This window comes from Larus michahellis, chromosome 14 (genome assembly GCF_964199755.1).
Source record: "Larus michahellis chromosome 14, bLarMic1.1, whole genome shotgun sequence".
Taxonomy (NCBI): domain Eukaryota; kingdom Metazoa; phylum Chordata; class Aves; order Charadriiformes; family Laridae; genus Larus; species Larus michahellis.
The window spans coordinates 14,506,651-14,527,585 of record NC_133909.1 but is presented as its reverse complement, the minus strand read 5'-3'; the positions used below and the strand labels follow the sequence as shown (position 1 = coordinate 14,527,585).

The window sequence follows — 20,935 nt, the reverse complement described above, 5'->3', positions numbered from 1 at the left end:
AGAGGGGTAGGACACTGAAGAGTCTGGTTTCTCCAGCTGAGATGGAGAACTGGTATAGATGGACCCCCGGGCAGGGCATTTCCCATGTTCTGAAGGTGTAAACAACATGTACTGTTTTTGTAAGGTGGATATCATTTAGGCTGTTGTGCATATCTAGAAAGTGCGATTTCAAACCTGAATGTTGCTTAAACCTTTATTCACATTAATTTTGCCAAGGTGTCAGGAACTGCAATCTCTGCGACAGTAATTAGTAACCTTTAACTGAGCAGTAGCATCATTGTGGCTCATATCCGTATATCATAGGATAAACCCAGATGTCTATGCCAGTCAGTCCAGCATTTTGGAATAAAATAGGGCAAGCGAGACACTAAGCTTTGCTGAGGTGACCCTGGAACAAACAAACAATAGCACGGCTTTCAAAGCAAACACAGGACTGATATTTTCCCATGTCAAAGAACTGCCTCTGACAGAGCATTGTGTCCATTCACGCAAAATAATCACAGCCAAGATTCATTCCTTCCCTTCTCTGTCACAGAGTGACAGCTCTGTCGTGGTCCATTTCTCTAACGGATTTGGACCCAGGCTCTGAAACCCAATGTTCTCAGTGCCTCCACAACCGAATTCTCGTTCTGGACTTTGCATTCTCCTTCTCTCCAGTAATATTAACTGTACCACACTTTAGGATGAAGACCTCAGCACAGAGACATATTAAATTACATCCCACTGTGCTAATCACTCAGGTGGCTAAACAGGGAATCTGTGCTCCCTAGACTACCTATTATAGGCAATGACAAGGGACAGGCACCTCCAACGAGCAGTTCAGAACAGGACTCTCGGTGACCGTACTAGAAAGCAGAGCAGCCTCGTAGCTCGGACATCCTCGGTAGATGTCTATATTCTCCACTGAGAATACTCCACTCAGCTTCACTTTGTCATTTTAGTGACCTGGTGCACAATCCAGTCTCCAAACCTGCACGGCTGCCCAGACCCTTCTGCTCAGCTTCCACAGACACCTTAAATTGCTACCTGCTGCAAGCAGCACCACGCTGTGCAGCAACATCTGGCTCCAAACGACCTTGGCTTTTTTCTCACATACAGGAGCTCTTCCCTGTTGTTCAAGAGTGAGTCATGTCTTATTTAGAGTATCATTAAATCTTTCAATTAAACATTGCTCAATAATCTATCCAACCAGCATCCTCAAGTCAAAATTTCAAGTGCTGATAGATAATGTAATATATTTTTCACATTAATCTGGTGAGATATACTAAAGAATCTGTAAGTACATGCACAGTCTGCTCTGAGGAAAAAAGTAAACTAAACATTGTCATACCTTAAGCTTTTAGAACATCAAATCCAGATTCCAGACAATATTGAAACCCTCCAGATCGGAGTGAGACTCACCAGTCAGTGCTGCCTTCTACTGTGTTTAGACAGAGAATTAATCTTGATATTCAAAGCCTTCCAAAAATCACATGTTTTAAAAATAGCAAAATGTATTTCTTTTGAAGTGTGGGCTTGTTACAGCTATTTAGGAACCTCTTACTGAACTCAGATGGATCTTGAACCTCCCCTGGGGATCGTTTAGATGTCGGTGTTCTTTCATTAACAGATTGGAAACTGTCCAGGACAATGTTGCAAGGAAACACACGACGTCCAGGTTTGCCTGCTTTCTTGAACAGGATTTTCTGTGCAGCTCTCTACAAATAAATCCAAGGTTAAATATGATGAGTAGGGCAAGGAGCACAGAGAAATTCAACCCAGTACTAGCAATGCATACTGCTCATTGGTCAACAGGGTATTTCTCTCTAGCGGCAAGGGGAGCATATAGCAAAAACTTCACTTTCAGCAGCGAGAATCTCATTTCGCGCCAATTCCATGACACGTTCCTGTTCCTTGCCACTGACAGTAAGCGTGCAAAGGTCTCGCTCTTCATCAGCACTGAGTGTACTTCATCAGTGCTGAGTACCTAACCCTAACGCCATCCCGACGGAGGGTTCAAGCAAAAGCCTGTGACCTCAACAGGTTTAATGTTGCCCTTCATTGGATATTCTTTTGTATAAGAAACAAACAAGCTCTCGTACAGAACCAGGCAGCTGAAACGGGAACAGCCACCCTAAGAAAGACGGCAAAAGGGCAAACCTGGGGGAGAAGCTGATGCATTCAGGGTTTCTCCTGACTGAAACATTGGGCTTTGAAGACGCGGGGAGGAGGGCAGTGCTTGGAGTAGCTGTGTGCACCTATGGTCTGACAGGAGCAGCCTTCTATCAAAACCAGGCAGAACCAGATAAACTCTACAGGAACGACCTTGAGAAAAAAAGCTGGTGGAGCACTTCTGGATGAAGTGCTGGTTGAAAGGATTGAAATTGCATGCAGAGAAAGTGTCTCCTATTGTCTGATTCCTCTTCTGTTCAAGGAAACGGAATTTTGTACTTTCTTTGTAAATAAAAGGGCTGCATCAAAGTACCTGAGTGATCAATTTTGCCTGCTATTAGAAACAATCCACTGGGGCTAAAACCATCTAAGTGCTTTGGTCAAGACAGGGAATAAAAGCTCCATTCATTTCCTCATGGAAAGGCAACAACTTCATCCCTTTGACTGCAACTGCACAGAGCTTGAGAAGTCAAGGATGCACGAAGCGCGACTGCTATGACTTAGGAAGTGCAGAACAGGGGACACGTGCTGTGGATGTGATGACTGCTGACACCCCTTTGCCCTCAACAGCAGTACAAAGTGGGTGTAAAGCAGTTACCAAGTGAAACGAGTGATTTTGCCCTAGTGGAAATGACTCCAGAAGACACGGCAATTAGGAGAATCAGCTGGCGTGAGCACATGTTTGTACGCAATGAAGAAAACACAGATGTGACCTTTGTCAGCCAGTCAGTGCACTAATTAGTGTCAGAGATAATAACCATTGAACATGAAAATCTGACCTATATATATGTTACAAAAAAGGAAAAGGCAGCAATTTACTTAAGTCTGTATTATACCGTTAATGATTATAAGCTGAAAAACTAGACCATAATGCAGGAAACTTGTAATTAAAAAGCATCAGTTATCATTTTCTCCTTGTAGGGGACATTAGTCAGGTTCGCTTTCCACAGTCCCATTTGTTACACAGATAGACATGTAGGATTGCGTGATTCATCCTGGAACAGCCAGAAAGAAATCAAGTCAGCGGGAAAAGATCAGCTTCAGAAAGAAAAATAAAAAAAAAAATAAAAAAAAGAAAAAGAAAGGAAAAGAAAATAAAGATAGTTAAAGAAAATCCTTTCAGCATTTCTTGTTTGACTAAGCACAGGTGTGCGTCAGGGTTGTTTTCTAACAGGGCAGCCTTGCCTCCCTCCAGCAGTGACTAAACTGGATTTAAGCAGCACACACAATGTTCTGAGGTTTCAGGGCTGAGCCAGCTAATACTTTCAGTCATGCTGAACATACCATCCTTCTGTAGAGATCAACTAGTCCCCGAGGTCCCTGGGAGGAACATGAATGTCTCTTCCCAAGTCTGCGTATTTCCCCCCTCTGCCCCCTTAAGGTCCCCGACTTCCAGCCCGGGGGACAGATTATCTGGAGGCTGTTACAGGCTCAGCACCCACAGGTGGAACCAGTTTTTCAAGGGTGCCAACGCATGCTGTAAGTACATTTAGATTTGTTCTTCTAGCCCTGAGGAATACCCTGAGTCGGGGCTGAGCTCTGTTCACCAAATTTGTCTGGAAATTGCAGCCAGAGAGGCAGCTCCCTCCTGTTCTCTCTGTCTGTATTCAGGCATTTCCAGGAGTCCAGGGCAGTGCAAAATGCTAAATTCTTACCTGGAGGCCACCGCTCAAGTGGCAGTGGCCACATGTGGTGAGTTCAGGAACAGCAGGTCCAGTTTGCTCGTGAGAAGTATTGTTAATGGCCAACGTAACTGAAGCAAGACCGGACATCTAGTCCCGATCACCTGGCTGGGCGATACGGACACAATCAATGGCTAAAAAATTGAACTATCATTTTGTGTGCAAGGACTGCATTAGACACACTTGGCCCTACCTGATTCCCACTCTGCTATGGATCACGCTGCAGAATCACAGCTCATTTCCAGCCACCTCTCAGGTTTTGCCTCATGGCAGATTTTGTCATTCCTAATTAGGAATGTCTTGCTCTTTACAGCTCCTGTTCCTTTAATGATCATGAAGTTGAAACAAAAAATGTCAAAAACAAACAGTAATAAAATCAAAACTGAGTTTTGCATCATGGTGACTTTGTGAGATTTTCATTACTACCATGTTTTAAATAATTTTAAATTATTCAAAAGCAATCTATATTTCCTATTGACAATCTCATGTTAATTTAATAGCCTGGGTGGCTGTAAGTTTCATTAATTGACTTACACTCTGACCGCATCTTAATAGACTTGACAATTTTTTCTTCCATTAGACTCTCGCAGCCTATTATCAAGCAGGGATGCCAAGTGCACCCCTCCCAGCAATACCATGACTCAGCCCACTTAAGACAAAGCCCTCACCTGTGTGCCACTGATGTCAGCCTCTCTGTCCCCCCAGCTCCTGAGGACAGACCAGCAGCCCCCATTTTCACTGCCTTGGAAGCACTTATCCCCAAAGAAAGCGGAGTCCCCCAGGGAAAGCTGGGCCTGAAAGTGGTGATTGCACTTGGGAGAGGACACATTTCCACAACGTACTGCTGGTTGGAGCCTGAACTACCCCAGAAGGTCCCACTAGGGAAGAGCCTGGGTGGGTGGTGAGAGCCACAGAGCAGTTCAGACATTTAGCATGGGTTAGTTCCACGAAGACAGCAGTCAGTCAGGGCCGTCAGTCTGGCAGCTCTGAACAGCATGAAGTTCACCGGCGACACTTTTCTGCCCTTGTAGCACTGCCTCATTGATTTGCAAAGTGAAACTCTGTCAGTTGCAGTGGAGACTTGTCTCTGCCTCTAGTTAAAAAATGAATAAACAAAAAGCCAGTACAAAGGATTTAAAGCCAAGCTCTCCCTATGCAAGTGTTGATAAGTGCTTTGTGGAAACAGGCTATTTTAGCAGTCACAGGTCCTCTGCAAGCACTGAATAGGGCTTGGATTATGCCAGCTAAATAACAGCGTAATACCACGTTTTCTTTTGAAAACACACACTCCCGGTGTCAATATTATCATCTGTTAGAGCAGCTATATATTAGACAGGCTCCTCAGGGCATCGTGACTACGTGTCCCCACCCAGGACTGACACACTGACAGCAGCAATTGCAATGAACCTGTTGTCTTCTTGGATCAACGGTGGTGTTACCTGCAAAAGGGTTTTTTTGTTTTTTTATTAACAGGTATATTTTCTACTTCTCCTAGCGGTCACAGGACTACTATAAACACATGAACGTTTGGGACAAACCACCTCCACAGCACTGATTCTGCCGCAGAACGTGCCCCAGGGCATCGCCAACGCCACGAAGCGTGGAGCCGTTAAGGTGACTGGTCTGATGGGTTGTTTCTCCCCAAGCCTTCCACAATCTGGGGGAGTTCTCTCCCCCAGCCCTGCTCGCTCCCCTCTGTCTTTCCTTTCATCTTCCTTTCACTTTCTTCCCTGTAATAAGCCTTCATTCCAAGATCTCCTTTTATCTCTCGAGTAAAACATTAAAACAAAGAGACAACTACAGAAAAATCAGGGCAGTAACCAGAGGACAGTGAACTGTCACACTGGTCACTTCTGGGTTTTGTTCAGTGAAAAAATTATCACATTTTCATTGACCAAAAGGAGGCCCTGATTTCACCTAGCACTCTCATACATTCAAGATTGCACAGAAATATATTACTAATCCATTAATTTCAGAGACAGTTTCTGTCTTTACCGTAAGCAATAGTTTATTTGTGGAATTACTCCTCAAACGGTCCCTTTTGGATCTGGATTCCTCTTAACCTTGGGAACATGCTCAGAGCCAGGAGTGTCAGGGCCATTTAACAATGACCATTACGGCTCCACACACAGTTCAACGCTCCTGCAGGTCCCAGGCTGATCAGGGCCTATTCTGAGTGCCTTTGCCGTGGCTGCCTAGACCTTTGCTGATTTGTGCTACATCTTTCATTTCAGTTTCATGCTGTTATTCTGTTTGTCTGTCATCAGCCTTCGCAGGTGACTCTCCCCCCAAGGAAACCGATTGCTTTTGCTATTACATTTAAAATTTAACTACAGTGATTATTTCCTGCAATGGTGAGAATTTTTTCAGCCTTCCCACTCAGCATGTCTGTGGCTGGTGAGAAAACAAATTACCTGTATAAATATAAATGCTGGCATTTCATTGAAGCTTCCCATGCAGGCCACGTTCTCATGATTACTAGACTCTCTAAGCTTTTTTTAACGGGAGCACCTGTGATTTGGAGTGGAGCATTTCAAAGCACAAAGACAATAAGGCTGGTTCTTTGTGATTCTTTAGACATGACAACTTGCTTATTACCTCCCAAATAACAGTAAAAATGATGTTTATTCTGCTTTCACCAGTCTACTCAGAAAGGCCTTGAAATTCTAAATAACAAAATGTGCTAGCATTTCAAATCTGTACCAATACGTTATTACTTTCAGTTTGACTTCTAGTTTAATTGGTGGTGGTTTTGTTTGGTTTTTTTGTTTGGTTTTTTTTTCGTTTGATACCTCTGTTTTTCTCAGCCTTAGTTTCCTTTCCCTGTACCTGTCCCCTCCCGCACAACAGAACGGCTGCAGCCACTCTGACAGCGTTACTTCCCCCGCCCCCAAAAGCTGGGGGCTTATGATGCAAGATAGCTTAGTGATGAACTGCAACATTAAGAACTTTAACTGAACCAAGCTCACAAAGAAGCAGTTAGAACAAGCACATAACACCCCAGAAAAGTAAACAAACTTTGGGGTTTATTCAATACCCAGCGATGAACAGGATGTTTGCTCTGCACGCAAACAGTGCCCCAGCATTTGCCAGCAGTTCACTAACCTGTGCGAGAGGGAAAGCAGTGGCGGCTGGGAGGTGTACGCTGCTTCTGCAAGCGCGGCAGAGGTCCAGGCGAAGAGATCGTACCACTGCAGGGATAAGAGTGACAAGGCTCAGTTTACTCTATGCGTGTCGATGAAAAAAGCCAGAACCTGGCCCAGAAACCGGGGCAGGCCCCCCCGCCCCCCCGCCCCCCCCGAGCCCCGCAGACCCCAGCACCTCAGGGACCACCCCGAGGCAGGAGGGACCCGTCGCCACCCCGGTGGCCCTGGCAGGTCGCTTGCCACCAGGGGTCAGCACCGGATCGGCGCCGGAGGGAGCGGGGCTCAGGGTCCCACTCGCCCCGGGCACGGGCGGCACCAACGCAGTAAGGGACAGAGGCTCCGTGGCCCTGCCAGGTGGCTTCCAGCCCGAACCAGGCAGCACATCACCTCTCACCTTCCCACGAAAGGGCACACCGCTGTATACGTACATTAGACAAGACAATAAGCAGCTGCTAGTTTGCTGGAAATGAAAAAAAAATAAGTGTCAAGGAAGAAGAGTCTGTTGATCTAAAGCACATCTGCATCTCATCCCTAAAGCCTCTGCTCTGCAGTAGTAAAAAGTTAACCAAGGAAGGCAAACACGCTCGGTGGAAGCGGGATGCGGCACTGTCCGTGGAACGGCTCCGACGAGGCATGCCACAACGGGCCTGAGGATGCCCCATCCCTTTTGGCATCTCAAAAAGTAAATATTTAACAACACACTTCATTTTGTATTTGCTGAGCTCAACTTGGTGACAATGTAGAAATCTGAAACGTTTTTTGGTTGGTTTTGAATAACATATTGTTTGAGCTCTAATCTGAACTTTAATCTGTTTCAGTAACAGATTCAAGGCTTATTTCCCAAATGTTTCCACTGGGATAATGACGCTTGTTTGGCATCCAGAAGACATGCTCATAACAGGACATTTGGACCCCTTGTGTAGCTGTTTATTTCATGGGCCCATTAACCTTATCTTCACTGGAGATGTCTGCTGATCTAATGTCCCATATTTTAAAATATTTTTGGTATATCTGTAAGACAAAACATAAGCGTTCAAGACAGCGCACAGCACTCTAAGTGGATAGTTCAGATATGTTTCATTATGGCAAACAACTTTTAATACAGACTAAATCAAAAATAGTTTAGGATTATTCCAGACAAGAAACAAGCTGAAATAGATCAATGAATTGTCCCACTGCCCAGCTGACATTCTGAAACTTCCCAGAAACCAGTGCTTTCCTGAGTTGTCCCAGGGACCGCGGAGAGGTTTGTGGAGGAACTTTTATCTTTGTCATTTAGCAAAGGACTTACGTGAACGCAAGCACTCCCATGCTCAACTCTTTAACCAATTTAGTGCATTTACCCACTGCTAAACTGGATGATGACAACAGATCTAAGTGCCTGGAATCCCTTGCTGCAGAGATGACATCTTCCATATGTAAATTTATACAATGCATCTATATGGTTCATTGCTAACAAAAAATATTACAGGCATTCATTTGCAAGTGGTCACTACTACGAACATGCAAGATCCAGCGCAAAGTTCAATCCAGAATTTTCTTTATTAAAATACCTGTTCACATTCCTTACGCTAACACATTTGTATGGACACTCATGGGATGCTAGAATGAATATTTGTCAACAGAAGAGTGCTGTGAAGACAGTCATTTGTGAAAGGCTTTCGATACAAACAACATTTGCACAGGGAACAATAAATTAGAGATATTAGCCAGTAACCAGAGACTGAAAATTTAAACGTTTGGAATGAGGATATAAAACTCTCTTGTATTTCTTGCTGGTTTTGCGTCTTTGATGCAATGCTTAAAGCAGTAACTATATATGTATATACAAATCCATGTCCTGTCTTTCACTATTTTCTAATTAAAAAGAGAACCTTCTTATCTGTGGCCCAGATCTTGTAGTAATTTAATCTGCAGTAAGAAAAGGAGAGCAATTGCAGTGTCAAAGACCAGCTGGTGAAGGGGTTGGGGACAGTACTTCTGTTTTGTTTTGTGTTCTTTTTTTAAACTAATGCAAGTGAGATGAACATGGGCTGCAAAGATTAGATCCAGGTCCAAACTGGATCCATGTTAATGTTTTATCATGCTATAGAGAAAAAAGATAGGTATGGAGTTCCATACTGGACAAACTGGACACAAGTACGACTTCATATTTCTCCTAAAATCAAAGGAATAAGGATTATACATAATAGGATTTTCAGGTACAAACTCACTGACTTGGGTGTAGTATATCCACCCACTCAACACCTATATTTGTATCATCCAAAATAACTGTGATGGGCAGTCATTCCTTGAAGAACCACCACACCAAAATAACTGTGATGGGCAATCATTCCTTGAAGAACCATCACACCAAACTAACCAACAAGCATCAGAACTTTTAGAGGGGAAAAGCAATTTAGCGAAGAATAAAGAATATTTGTGCCTCTGCTCACAGAAGCACTTGGGGAAGTACTGAATCTCTGAAGAGTTATTCAAGTTTTTAGAGAGCCCAGAGCTCGCTCTTCCGTTAGGCCCTCGCTGCAGTGTAGCACCCAAGTGAGCTATAAATTCGCTGGGTCCAAGACTGGTGGCAGTCCAGCTGCTGCAGCGCAGGGAGTTCAGCACAAGCCGCAAGATCATGTCAAAGTACACACACGGCTGGCCAAGCTGTGCTGAGCTCTGACCTGCCACGGTAGTGCTACTGATAACCAAGTTAGCTAGTTTAAAGCAAGCTTAGGTATTTCTACATCTTACTAGCATCACACTTGTTACTGCACTGTAGGAATGTACTTCCTCAGCTGTAGCTTCCCCTTTTATTTCCTCAGAGCATCATGAATTGGAGGCTTGAAAGGCAAAATTGCATTAGCAGAAGAAATAAAAGATGGGAACCTAGGTCAGTGGTTTCTACGGCCACTTTCCTATGAGAATTTTTATTTGTAATTTTTTCCATTAAATGCTTTAGGAACATCTCTATTGTTCCCCCTGAGGAAATAAACTTTGAAAAGAAGAGCCTGGCAAACTCATAAATAAGTGCTGCAGAGCTTTTGAAACATTTGCAACATCTTCCATCTTGGCTTGTTTTCTTCTCCCAGCAGATGTTTGAGATGACTGTTCTAAGTAGCATCAGGATGCCCTTGTATTCTCTGTTGGCAACAAAACAAAAAAAGGAAAAAAAAAAAAAAGGTATGAGTATAAATGCCCCCCTGCCCTCTCCTGTCCTTTTTGATCAATGCAAAAACTTTAAATATAGTAACATATTCCTTAGAGTACTGTACAGTGAGCTAATAAATACAGTTCCCTGGGGAGATATTAATATTATCTTCATCAGATAAAAAAGGAAATAAGACACTGGGAGATTTAGGTTAACAATTACAGGCTAGACTGCAATACTGTTAATCACCAACATCTGCAACTGGGCTCTTACTGATAAAAGTTGGATTCTTATAGGAACTGCTGGCACTCAACAAATCTGACAGTCAGATCCCTTATTTACCAGCAGACACACAGTTGCCACAATTAGGCCCCAACCTCCAGTCCCACAAAAATGAAAACCTTTTCCTAAGAAGCACTTGGGTATCTCAACAGCAAGCAATGCAGCGTTCAACTTCTAGACAGCATGTTTCTACACGAGTCTGCTCCTTTGAACAGGTTATCTATTGGGTACACAGCAGGGACACAGAAACCTGGCATGAGAACCACAAAAGGCAGCATGCAGAGAGAGGACTCCTCTGCGCCAACCGACGGGCAAGGGTAAAGACAGAACATAAACTTCATTGTCTTTACATTATATGACAGAAATAATTCTGTCCGCTGAGGATTCACAACTGTCAAGTCTTTCCTGACACCAGTTGCCAAGGCAAGTTTTCTCCCAACAAATATCTGCTAAGAGTACATGGTGGCCTCTAACCTAATAGTTTAGTCTGTCAGCACTGAGGCGCCTAATTCCTTTTGTGGACTTACCCCCAAAGGATTTGCCCCATGAGTCAGAGGCAGGAATTCCTGGTTTATAATTCAATGTTTATTTCAGAGTATCACCTTGTTTTGTCATATCCTGACTGCCTGAAATCCCCCCCGATTTTAAATGGACACATCCTTCATCTTCATTTCCTCTCTGAAACTCTTGTGCCATGTTACCGTGCACAGTTAAACACATGCCACCTCCGCCTTCGGAGCCGGCTCTGTTGTGCTGGCAACATACAGCAATTCCTCCAGCACCGAGAATTTACAAAATACTTTTGGGATCACTTGAGTATGATGAGAAAGTAGCTGAAAAAAATCCCACAAATTTCTCCAAATAGATTTAAATCGTACAGGTTTCTATCTCAGAGGGTACATGCTGAGGCTGAACAAATAGGCAGCTAAAAGTACACTATGTCCTGACTGAGGCTGCCAGTCCTCCTGTACAGAACAGAATCAAACAAACAAACAAACACACACACTTCTAAGAGGTAATAGGGGAGGAGGAGATATGAAATCAGAATGTACTGCTGAGGTAAATTTGACACAATACCAATTAGTATTTGGCGAAGTGGCTATCTCATTGTTAAGATATTTCCTTCAATATGTTTTCAGAAACTGGGACCATTAAATAACTTAGAAAGATTGCCAGCTCTGATTTCAGGAAGGAAACCTCCTCCCAGTTCCTCTCTAAGTAATTCATTTCTTTTGCAAATACTTCCTATGGATGGCATTTAAGATACAAATTTCTGAAACAGAGGAGAAAAAGGGAAGCAACCTCCAACGCAAAACTTTGGGTTCATTTCTAAATTACCTAAAAGCCCAAGACACTCAGGTTCAAGGTATTCTGGATCAGCAAATCAGTCAGAACCTGGACTGCAACTGAGCCTTTATACAATACAAGTCATTCAAACTTTAACTGACTGTTTTTCTAAAGCACCACCTTTCTTGACATAATACAAACACTTCCGATGCCTCTGTGAAACACACCACTTATTGTCTGTACAGTGTTTACTAAAGCCCCGAGCTCAATTTTATAACAGTCCCTCAGTAAAGAGGAAGCAAAGTTCCTAAATTTCTACGCTGGATTATATTTATTCTGACAGAAACTACATAGGGGCAAATGCACAAGAGCAGGGCTAGCGCTCATTAAAATGATTTGCTTCATCTCTCTTTTCCACAGTGCAGTACTGCGTTTTGCCTGTGACTTCTGGAAGATCACTGCAGAACCAAGTCAGTTAACACAGTTTATCTGAGGAGTGGAACCCACACCGTTGTCTGAATTTACAGAGTGAAAAGGGCAGCAGGATCTGGTGTCGAGTCTCCACCACCATTACTGAAACAAAACCACTGCATGTCCTCCTGTCTCTGAAAACAGAGCTCTTCGCAAAATACTACTCTCTCTGCTGCGGTGCCCTTTGTCCCATACTTCTGCAATACCTATTACTTCCTAAACAGAGCCAAAACCCACACGTTTTTTGACAGGTTGCTATAGCTAAGTAATCCATCTGGCATTTTATGTGATTAAGATGCCAGCTGACCAGCCTAGTGCCTGAAGGCCGCCTTTCACTCACAAATTAAGAGAGTAGCAGATTGAAAGCAACTTCACCTCTGAGCCAAATACTTCATTTGGCTATAAAGAAGCAGAACATCTGGGGAGGAAGTTTAAGCCACTTGATCACTTTATAAGGAGCATTTTCCTTTTCATGAGTAGGATCAACAGCTCCTCGTTTGGACCAGACTTCTGGGGTACATCACAGTCAAGCATTCTGTGAAAGTGAGCTACAGAAAAAAACAATTGCAAGAAAATAATGATAGAAAGCACCTTAGTAGCTCCCTGCTTCTTCCGTACACATCGATGTTGCCTGAAAAGTGCCGAGAGGCAAACAGGGGAGATGGAAAATCTACAAAGAAATGTATCTGTCCAGTTGAACTCCAGGTCACTTATCTAGAGAGTTCAAAAGAGGGATGGTGCTGCTTTTTGTCACAGCTTTATTGGGAGCAGAAGTGGGCATTTACGAAGCAGAAGACGGGGATCTGGGTTTTTTGCTATGTTCTTTAAAGCACTAATAATTCAAAAAAAGGAAGAGTTACTATGTCACGCTCATGAACAGTATCTAAGGAGGGGACAACGTCACAGAGGTGAACTGAGTAAGGCTACTTCTAGGAAAACTCAAGAAAGATGTGCAAGTGTTATAAAGCTGACTTTTCTTTGGGGTATTTACTAGTTTTACAGAATAACTAGTTTTATTACTCTCCCACTGCTAACAGGAGTTTGTATAGACAACACGAAAGAAAACACTTCCCTCAGCTGACACTTTTCTCCCTTGAATCTAACATTAATTCATAGATCGTCCAGTTTACTGAGCTTTAATAACCCAAATAATTATGATGAAAGTGATTTACATGGGGTAGTCAGTGTATTTTCTCTAAAGCAACCTCATTATACTTCCATGGAGAGATTTTTTACTCACTTTAGGCCACATGAGAAGAAAACAAAAAAAATCTTCATAAAACTGTAGTCTTTCATCCAATGTCCATTACAATTGATGTAGGGTGTGGAAACAAAAAAGATAAGAACTCCTCCCTGAGCTTACACCAGCTGTCTATCACAGCCACTCCTGACCATTTTCCCTTTTGTGTCGGACAGGGACAAACTTTCTTCTGTGCGACTCTCCAAGGAATGCCCGGTACTACCCAGAGGAGGGTTCAGCTCAATTTATTTATAGAAAATTGAGAGCAAAGAATAAAAACAAGCCTTTAAACTAAGAGAGACAATGATACTATAAACCCTACTGGCCTGTTAATATAGGTCTGTTTATTGTAACACAATCTGTGACCTTCAGTGCACTGCCAATGTCTGTAAATAATACAATGGGCTGCCTTTTTATCCCATGGGGATATGAGTGCTGATGGAGCCTTTCAGAACTCAAATGGATGCCATAAACTGACGTAGACTGTGCTATTGTGATTCTTATTTATGAGTCTTTCTCTCCCTTTTTTTCTTTTTAAGTACGAGTCCCAAAGTCACAAAGTGGATGGCAGAAAAACCACCCTTGTCTGCCTGGTTTGAGGTTGGATTAGATAGCTTATCTAACATTCATAAAAGTACTCCTGAAATGTATGTTCCCTTCCTCTTAGATCTGTGGAGCGCAAAACCAAACCAAAACCAAACCCCAATGTATTTTTTCACTGGCTTCTTTTACTTTGAGGGTGGCAGAGCCCTGGCACAGGCTGCCCAGAGAGGTGGTGGAGTCTCCGTCTCTGGAGACATTCCAAACCCGCCTGGACGCGTTCCTGTGCCACCTGCTCTGGGTGACCCTGCTCTGGCAGGGGGTTGGACAGGATGATCTCCAGAGGTCCCTGCCAACCCTACAATTCTGTGATTCTTAGCCCTATAAAGCTGTTCACCACCTACAGAACCTTCACAGAACTCCTAATTGTTTAACTGAGATCCTCCATATTCTAATTTCTTGGTTAGAGCAGTGTAACTGTGACATATCTATGTACTCTGAGGTAAAAAATTGCTTGCCTTTAAAATTTCTTACAAGGTCTCAGTTTTCACCACCAGCCCCTAGAGTCATTCCACTTGCTATACCAGTGGATGAAAACGAACCCAGAAGGAAACAGTTACAGACAGTGAATCGAAGTGACATCTGCCCAAGTTCAGGTGATCAGCCATTCTTCCTTAGTTGAAGTTTTCATTTCACATCTTAGGACGGACCTCACTTCTCTGGATATTCCAATCACAGAAGGTATGTGTGCATGTGAGCAGGCACACCCCGAGGAGAGTCACTGGCACTAAACACTCCATAGATTTTACAGATGGAACTGGAACAACAGCTCTGTCCCCAGTGACACATTAACCAGTTCAGCAGGTTTTCATATGCAAATCTTGAGTGCCTTAGGTCCATCAGGAACCTGAAGCAAGCAGCAACCATCCCCAACCTTGTGCAAATCTTGAGTGCCTTAGGTCCATCAGGAACCTGAAGCAAGCAGCAACCATCCCCAACCTTGTGCCATTCTGTCAGCACGAATATGTGGCACATATCCAAAGCTGTGCAGGGGTGTTCAACACAAATTCTTGGAAGATCAGTATTTGTCACCTACCTCCTGTACCAGCACTACCAAATACCAACTGGTTCCGTGGACTTTTAAAGCCCACCATTCTAAAAACGCAGAACTGAAAGCCTGATTAATAAGAACACATATGAAGGGATTGCCCAGTAGTGTCCAGCAAAGGTCCTGAACAACAAATAAACAATTAAGACGTAGCAACACTTCACCACTATCTTAGTAGACACACAATAATCTCAATCCAATTTCCCTGTATTTAACTGCTTAAATAAAATGAATACTTACAGAATGCCTGTTTTCCACAGAATCTGCAAAATAAAATACAGTGTATAAATTATGAAATGATCCATTGCAGAGTGATCAGTTCTACGTTCCAGAAAATAGACCTTTATGTTTACTCTAACTTCTTTTGTTCACCTTGCAATGATGTAAAATTGCCACCTACAACTAAGTTTCAGGCTCTGGTCCTAAGACATATCCAAGCTCTAGCTTAGTTCAAGTACACGGGTGGGACCAGACATGTCAAAGATCACGTTGAACCGTACATGTTTGACAGCTTTCCTGATTATGGTTTAAAGCAGAATTCTCTACTGAGAGCACAAGCTGTTACTGGACAAAAAAGAGTCTTCCTTTTAGAGACAAGTTCTCATGAGCATTATACTTCCTCTACCAATTCCTTGCCAGGAAAATAACATACTGCAGAAATCCGGTATAGGATATAATTTTCAGAGCCAAGTAAGATCCTGCAAAGACACCTGAAATTTTTTTTAATAAAAAGATGCTTGTTCCCAATGAAAGCCTGAGCCAGTGGGCTCTTTCCATTTAGGACCAGTGAACTTTAAGATTAGATCTTACGCTCTTTTTTTTAAAAAGTGGATTTAGCTATTCAGAAGTTTCAAAGAATACGTTCAAATACTAAACCATATTTATTTCTTTGCCCTCTCAAAGTGAGACAATTTAGAGACTGAGGAAAGTAACTCCTCTTTTAGAATAGGACTTCAAGTCTTGTTAAAACTGCTGGTTTATATGGCCTGTTAAAGTATTTCACATGTGACAAAATTAAGTGCTGAATCTTGAAGGGTATTTTCTTAGAAAGTATACAAACATGGGACAGTGTCTGAATCTATGTTTTTTCTAAGTATTTATTTTTTAAATAGCAAATAACAACATCAGTCCTCCCATAGGCATAACACTCATGTAAATTTTGAAAAGTTCTCTGAAATCATTATATGAAGAATATTATGAAAAGTACTACTACCATAAATAAAGGTCTTTTAGAAACTCCCTTGACAGCCAGCAGAAGTAATGAGGAAACTGAACACAGGTGAATTTAACTTTGCAGGTAACAATGCTGAAGTCTCTGTTTCTCTCTATGATTGCATCCGTGTATATTTGTGGTGCAGTTAAGCTCACAGAGTTTCTACCATCCGCATTTTTACTACATTAGGATTGTGGTTCTGTTTCACTGAAAGCAGCACCACGAACACGGTATGCCACCAGCCTGCAATTTCTAAGGCACAGAGGGACTACCTGAATGTTGTGGGCACCGTACATTATGGGTTTTCTCCAAGACAGTTCTACCCAGAACTTTTAGCCTAAGAACAGGATTAAAAACTGAGGTGACTGCAGCACCTTATACCACTACATAAACTTAATTTCCATATAAAAATGTTTGGCCAAATTAATCCCTATATGTTTAGCCAGTTTCATAAGAAACAAAATAAAAAATTACATGGGAAACACATAAAAGCTTTTTGTGTCCCGAAAGCTGTCAGAAGTGAACAAAAACACTGCTGACCCAGCGCTACATCAAAGCTTGACTTTAAGTTGACAAAACTATATGTAAGTTTTATGAAGCGAGGTATTAACGAGCTGTAGTTTAGTCCTCTGTCACAATGTATTGTGCTTACAGGAAGGAGGAAATGAGAAATTTTGTATAAATTCAAAACTTCAAACAACGGGATGTTTGCTACCCCAAAGCTACTAGGTCACAATAACAGATATCCCTCCTTGTTATCTGTTACACAGATTCAAGATAGTGTGGCTTCCTAGCAGAGTCATATCTCTACCAGGGGAACGTCATAATTGGTGTCCTTCAAAAGTGCTGCTGGAAGGCTGTATAATTTCTAAAAGGTACCAATCAGGTAAGCCAGCATGCAGCCTCTAATGAAAGCACAACGATACGGGGCTTTTGCTGATTCTTTGCTAATGTCAATCTTTTCACAACCTTTTTATTTCATTCCTGTTAAAAATATGAAGTGGTTTTTACTGTGATGAAAGAGAACAGAGAGGTTTTTGAACACTAACAAAAACAGGGAAATGAGATATACTGGATTCTAATCATATACAGTTGGTCAAGTTTCCATAGCAGGGCAAACAAGAAGCTTTATATTTCGGAAAGGAATCAGAGATGAAGGTCTGGTGCTGGTGATTTCTAAAAGATTCCCAAGTCTCATAAAGGTAGGTGTTTTTATGGATTTCTGATGGATTTAAACTCTTGCTATTGCTTTTAGTTGACAGGGTTTGAAATTTAAGGAACACGTTTTTTATAAAGGAATGCATTGTCCTTACCCTAGGCAGAAGTTTAAGACACTGTCACACCCACCTGCTCTGCCCTTTCTTGTTGCTAGAGGTTATGGAGAAGAGAATACATGCTTAAAGAGTTGCAATTCACAATTTATCTCAAACCCATCTCCAACACTGGTGGAAGGTAAAATGCTAGATTATCAACTGAAGGCGCTGAACTCCAGACACATACCACATTCTGCCAAGCCTTTTATTGGAGCAGTAGCTTGTAACAGAGATTCTTGGCAGGCTGTTTGGGAACGGATCTTACACAGGGGCATGCACGCAATTCAGCTTCGCGTTTTAGGTTCAAGCAAGGTCAGAAGCTCCCTTATTTGTGTCTTACTGAAACCTTCTGGCTTTGCCTAATTTTTGGCTGAAGCATTTGGCTCTGGAATCAATGTCTCACAGATCCAGGCTTTGGTCTAGAACATATCCTGAAACCTAAAGATCTGAAGAGTTTTTATTTTGGAGAAAGGAAAGGTTATTTGCATTATTTTGACTGCATGCAGCTAGCATATGCTTGTAAGGCCTGAGTTTTGAATAACATAATGAATCCTCAGACCCTGTGAGTTTTCTCCATAGTGGAAAAGGCATTCAGTGGGAAATTCTGGCCAAGTATAGAGGTGTTAAGCCTAAGGCTCAGTAGCAGGAAAGTATTTGAGCAGATTTCCTGATTGCTAGAACTGATTTCTAATAGTTTGTTCCAAACCACCGAATGCAACAGGGATTTCTCATGCCTCTTTCCACTGGGGTATATTTATTTTTCCATAGTACATTGTTGGTTGCAATAGGATTCTTAGAATTTCCTGTCTCGCCACTGCAGTTGCTTCCAAGTGACCGATTCATTTTTCCAGACTTAGCAGTATAAAGGCTGGCTCTGCATTTTGTTCACTAGATTTCCATTTTCCTGATAAGAAAATAAGAATAGTTACCTTGCAGTAAGCCGCTATGAGTTCAATTCAGTGCACATTAAGATCAGTGCAAAGCCTATCACTGGCTTCTGTGAGCTCTGGATGTGACAATGAGCAAAGGCCGAGTTACCAAAGGAGCAAGAATGTACTAAAACATTGTATTCCACAAGAATTGCCCTGGAAGAATGTAAGGAAATCTGCAAACTGGAGTTGGGTCTAGTCTTCTCAGCAATACGAACAGAACTGTGCTATCTCAAGAACTGGGAGCAACGCTGAGCGGAGGGGTGGAGCTGAGATAAAGAACCAGCATGGAGACGCCTGGACTTCCTGCCCCTACTGCTTCTTGGGAGGATGAAAGGTGTGATGGAACTAAATCATCCATCTGAAAGAGCCTCCACCTACCCAGCTGAAGTTAGTATCTGACACATCCTGACCTGTCCTTCAGGAAGAGCATCAGCTGCCAGCCTCGCCTGCTGGGACTCTAGCACAGGCAACGCAGGCAGCAAGGCCACAGTCATTTTATCATTCTTGGCAGCCTGCTGATTTAGACAATTGCCTGCTTTGCTTAGCTCTCGGACTGCCTCAGTTCTTTCTCAACAAAAAGCAACAGCTCTGGGACTGGGCTGGATATTCCTGACTCCCAATATACTTTGACCTTTTCATAGAGCAACCAGAGAAGGCAGTATTTTAAGGAAATTAGTTCGTCCTGATAGCTGTGAAGGACTTTCAGACAAAGGTGTTATTGACCTGACTGGTACTAATTGTGACCGTTCCCCAAATTGCCATTTGGATGTAAGGTTTGATTTACATCTGAGGGTTGAAGCTTTAGGTATTTAATGTAAAATACTGGTCTCTTGCTCTAGAAAAGGTTTTTAATCGATACCTGTGTGAACCTCCTGAACATCAAGCCTTCTTTCTCTGAATTAAGCTAACCTTTCAATAACAATGCAAGAACAACTTCATTTCTTTGAGCTGCTTCCAGAGACAATCGTAGTGATCAGCATCCTCCTCAAACTTCTCATTATATCAGAGGAAATCCAGCGTCCAGCTAAAGAGACTACAATTCTCTATCTACAGTGCTATTATTTGGCTTTCAATCAAAATACACCTGACTAGACTTGAATTTTGCAAATGACCTGCTTTTCCTGCTGTTAACGGGTTAACTGTAGTTAACCACATGCAGGTCTGCAATTTGAAATGTGCATTTGACAGTTCATTTTTCAGAGTCCTGGCAATCTTTAATGTAACACCTCTTTAGGCCTTGTACTCAGAATACAGAAAGCAGCACAGCAGATAGGATGGGGAGTCTTACCACCGTGTGATGAAGACACTAAAATGATAGTAACAGGATATAACATAGCCAATACCAGGAAAATAAAAAGAAAGGGAATAATGGCAGATGCTCAGCACGCTGCCAAAGGCCTGGGGCTTGGGAAAGGTCAGAGCATAATCTGCACTACGGATTTATTATTTGGGATAAGAACAAGCAGTAGCTGGAGAACTCAAAATACAAGAGAAGCTGGTTACTGACATGTCACCTGCCTTACTGGGGACAGCAGTGAGAGCCATCATAAAAGTGAAGACGAAAAATATTTTACTTCAGTCACAAAGAATTGCATTAGACATAGCAACTACTGACAGCTCTTCAGCTTCCTCTCTACTGGGCACAATTTCTGTAATGCACAGATAATTCCTTGAAAAGACAGAATTGCTCATGAAGCACTCAGTTAATTCTAATTAAACAAACCCAAACCACAATAGTTACCTACGAACAAATAATAATAAAATGTTACATAGGTCCTAGGTGTTAAATCTGTCAAACTGTGTAGGCGACACCAATTCCAAAATTAATGTAATTTCCCCAGAGGACACATTTGTCTGAACCATTAACTTCCTGAAGTAGATTGTAATCTTGGACATTTGCCCGAAAAACTCAAAGAATATTCAAATGTAGTGAAGATCATAATGGTAAACCAACTTCTACACCCACTAGTAATGTGCAACATCTCTCACAACGGGTCTTTAATGTACTTATATTAATATATATTAAAGTACTTAAGAAGATAGATATATTTCCTAGTGATCCCCCTTATACTTTACCACCTTGCAATCACACAGTCTATCAAAAATCAGAGTAAATGTTACATTTAAATATACCGTAATGTAGCTATCCAAAGCAACTGCATAGCTATGTGATGCACTGCTTATCTAATTGAAACACTTTTCCTGTGCATCAGTCAGGAAAAACAGACGTGATTAAAACAATAAACTGTTACTGTGTTTCCAAGAATAACTGAAACTGCAGAATGTTATGCATAAAAGAGCAGGTGGACAGCAAGATTAAAGGGCGTTTGCATATCATCTGGCTAATTCAGAGCAGTCTTTCAATCCTATCCCATTTTATTGCAGTTCCCACTTTATGGCAATTACAGTCTTATAGCTGCTTTGAATTATAGCTCTG

At 42.2% G+C, this 20,935-nt stretch overlaps 1 protein-coding gene and 2 long non-coding RNA genes across 8 annotated transcripts in view; 1 reads left to right on the top strand and 2 right to left on the bottom strand.

The window, feature by feature from the left end:
* Positions 1–183: 183 nt before the first annotated feature.
* On the bottom strand, positions 184–4,926 carry LOC141751214 (uncharacterized). The gene is made up of 4 exons (XR_012589904.1): positions 4,502–4,926; positions 4,027–4,155; positions 3,807–3,941; positions 184–1,697 (listed from the first exon to the last, which is right to left on the bottom strand). It is a non-coding gene; the product is annotated as an uncharacterized LOC141751214 (long non-coding RNA).
* LOC141751216 (uncharacterized) lies at positions 3,548–13,881 on the top strand. 2 transcript variants are annotated; one of them, XR_012589907.1, is made up of 3 exons: positions 3,548–3,630; positions 5,307–5,447; positions 12,102–13,881. It is a non-coding gene; the product is annotated as an uncharacterized LOC141751216 (long non-coding RNA). The 2 variants fall into 2 exon arrangements; XR_012589906.1 differs by lacking the exon at positions 12,102–13,881 and adding an exon at positions 7,798–8,858.
* PECAM1 (platelet and endothelial cell adhesion molecule 1) overlaps positions 8,038–20,935 on the bottom strand; it is a 34,309-nt gene continuing 21,411 nt past the window's right edge. For 2 of the 5 annotated variants that reach the window (XM_074607610.1, XM_074607614.1), the window contains 2 exons: positions 15,281–15,303; positions 8,038–10,104 (listed from right to left, as the gene is read on the bottom strand). In XM_074607610.1, the coding sequence (XP_074463711.1) occupies positions 10,075–10,104; positions 15,281–15,303 (53 nt within the window). In that variant the 3' untranslated portion in view covers positions 8,038–10,074. The remainder of the gene's footprint in view (positions 10,105–15,280; positions 15,304–20,935) is intronic. The other 3 variants (XM_074607613.1, XM_074607615.1, XM_074607608.1) reach the window with 2 other exon arrangements.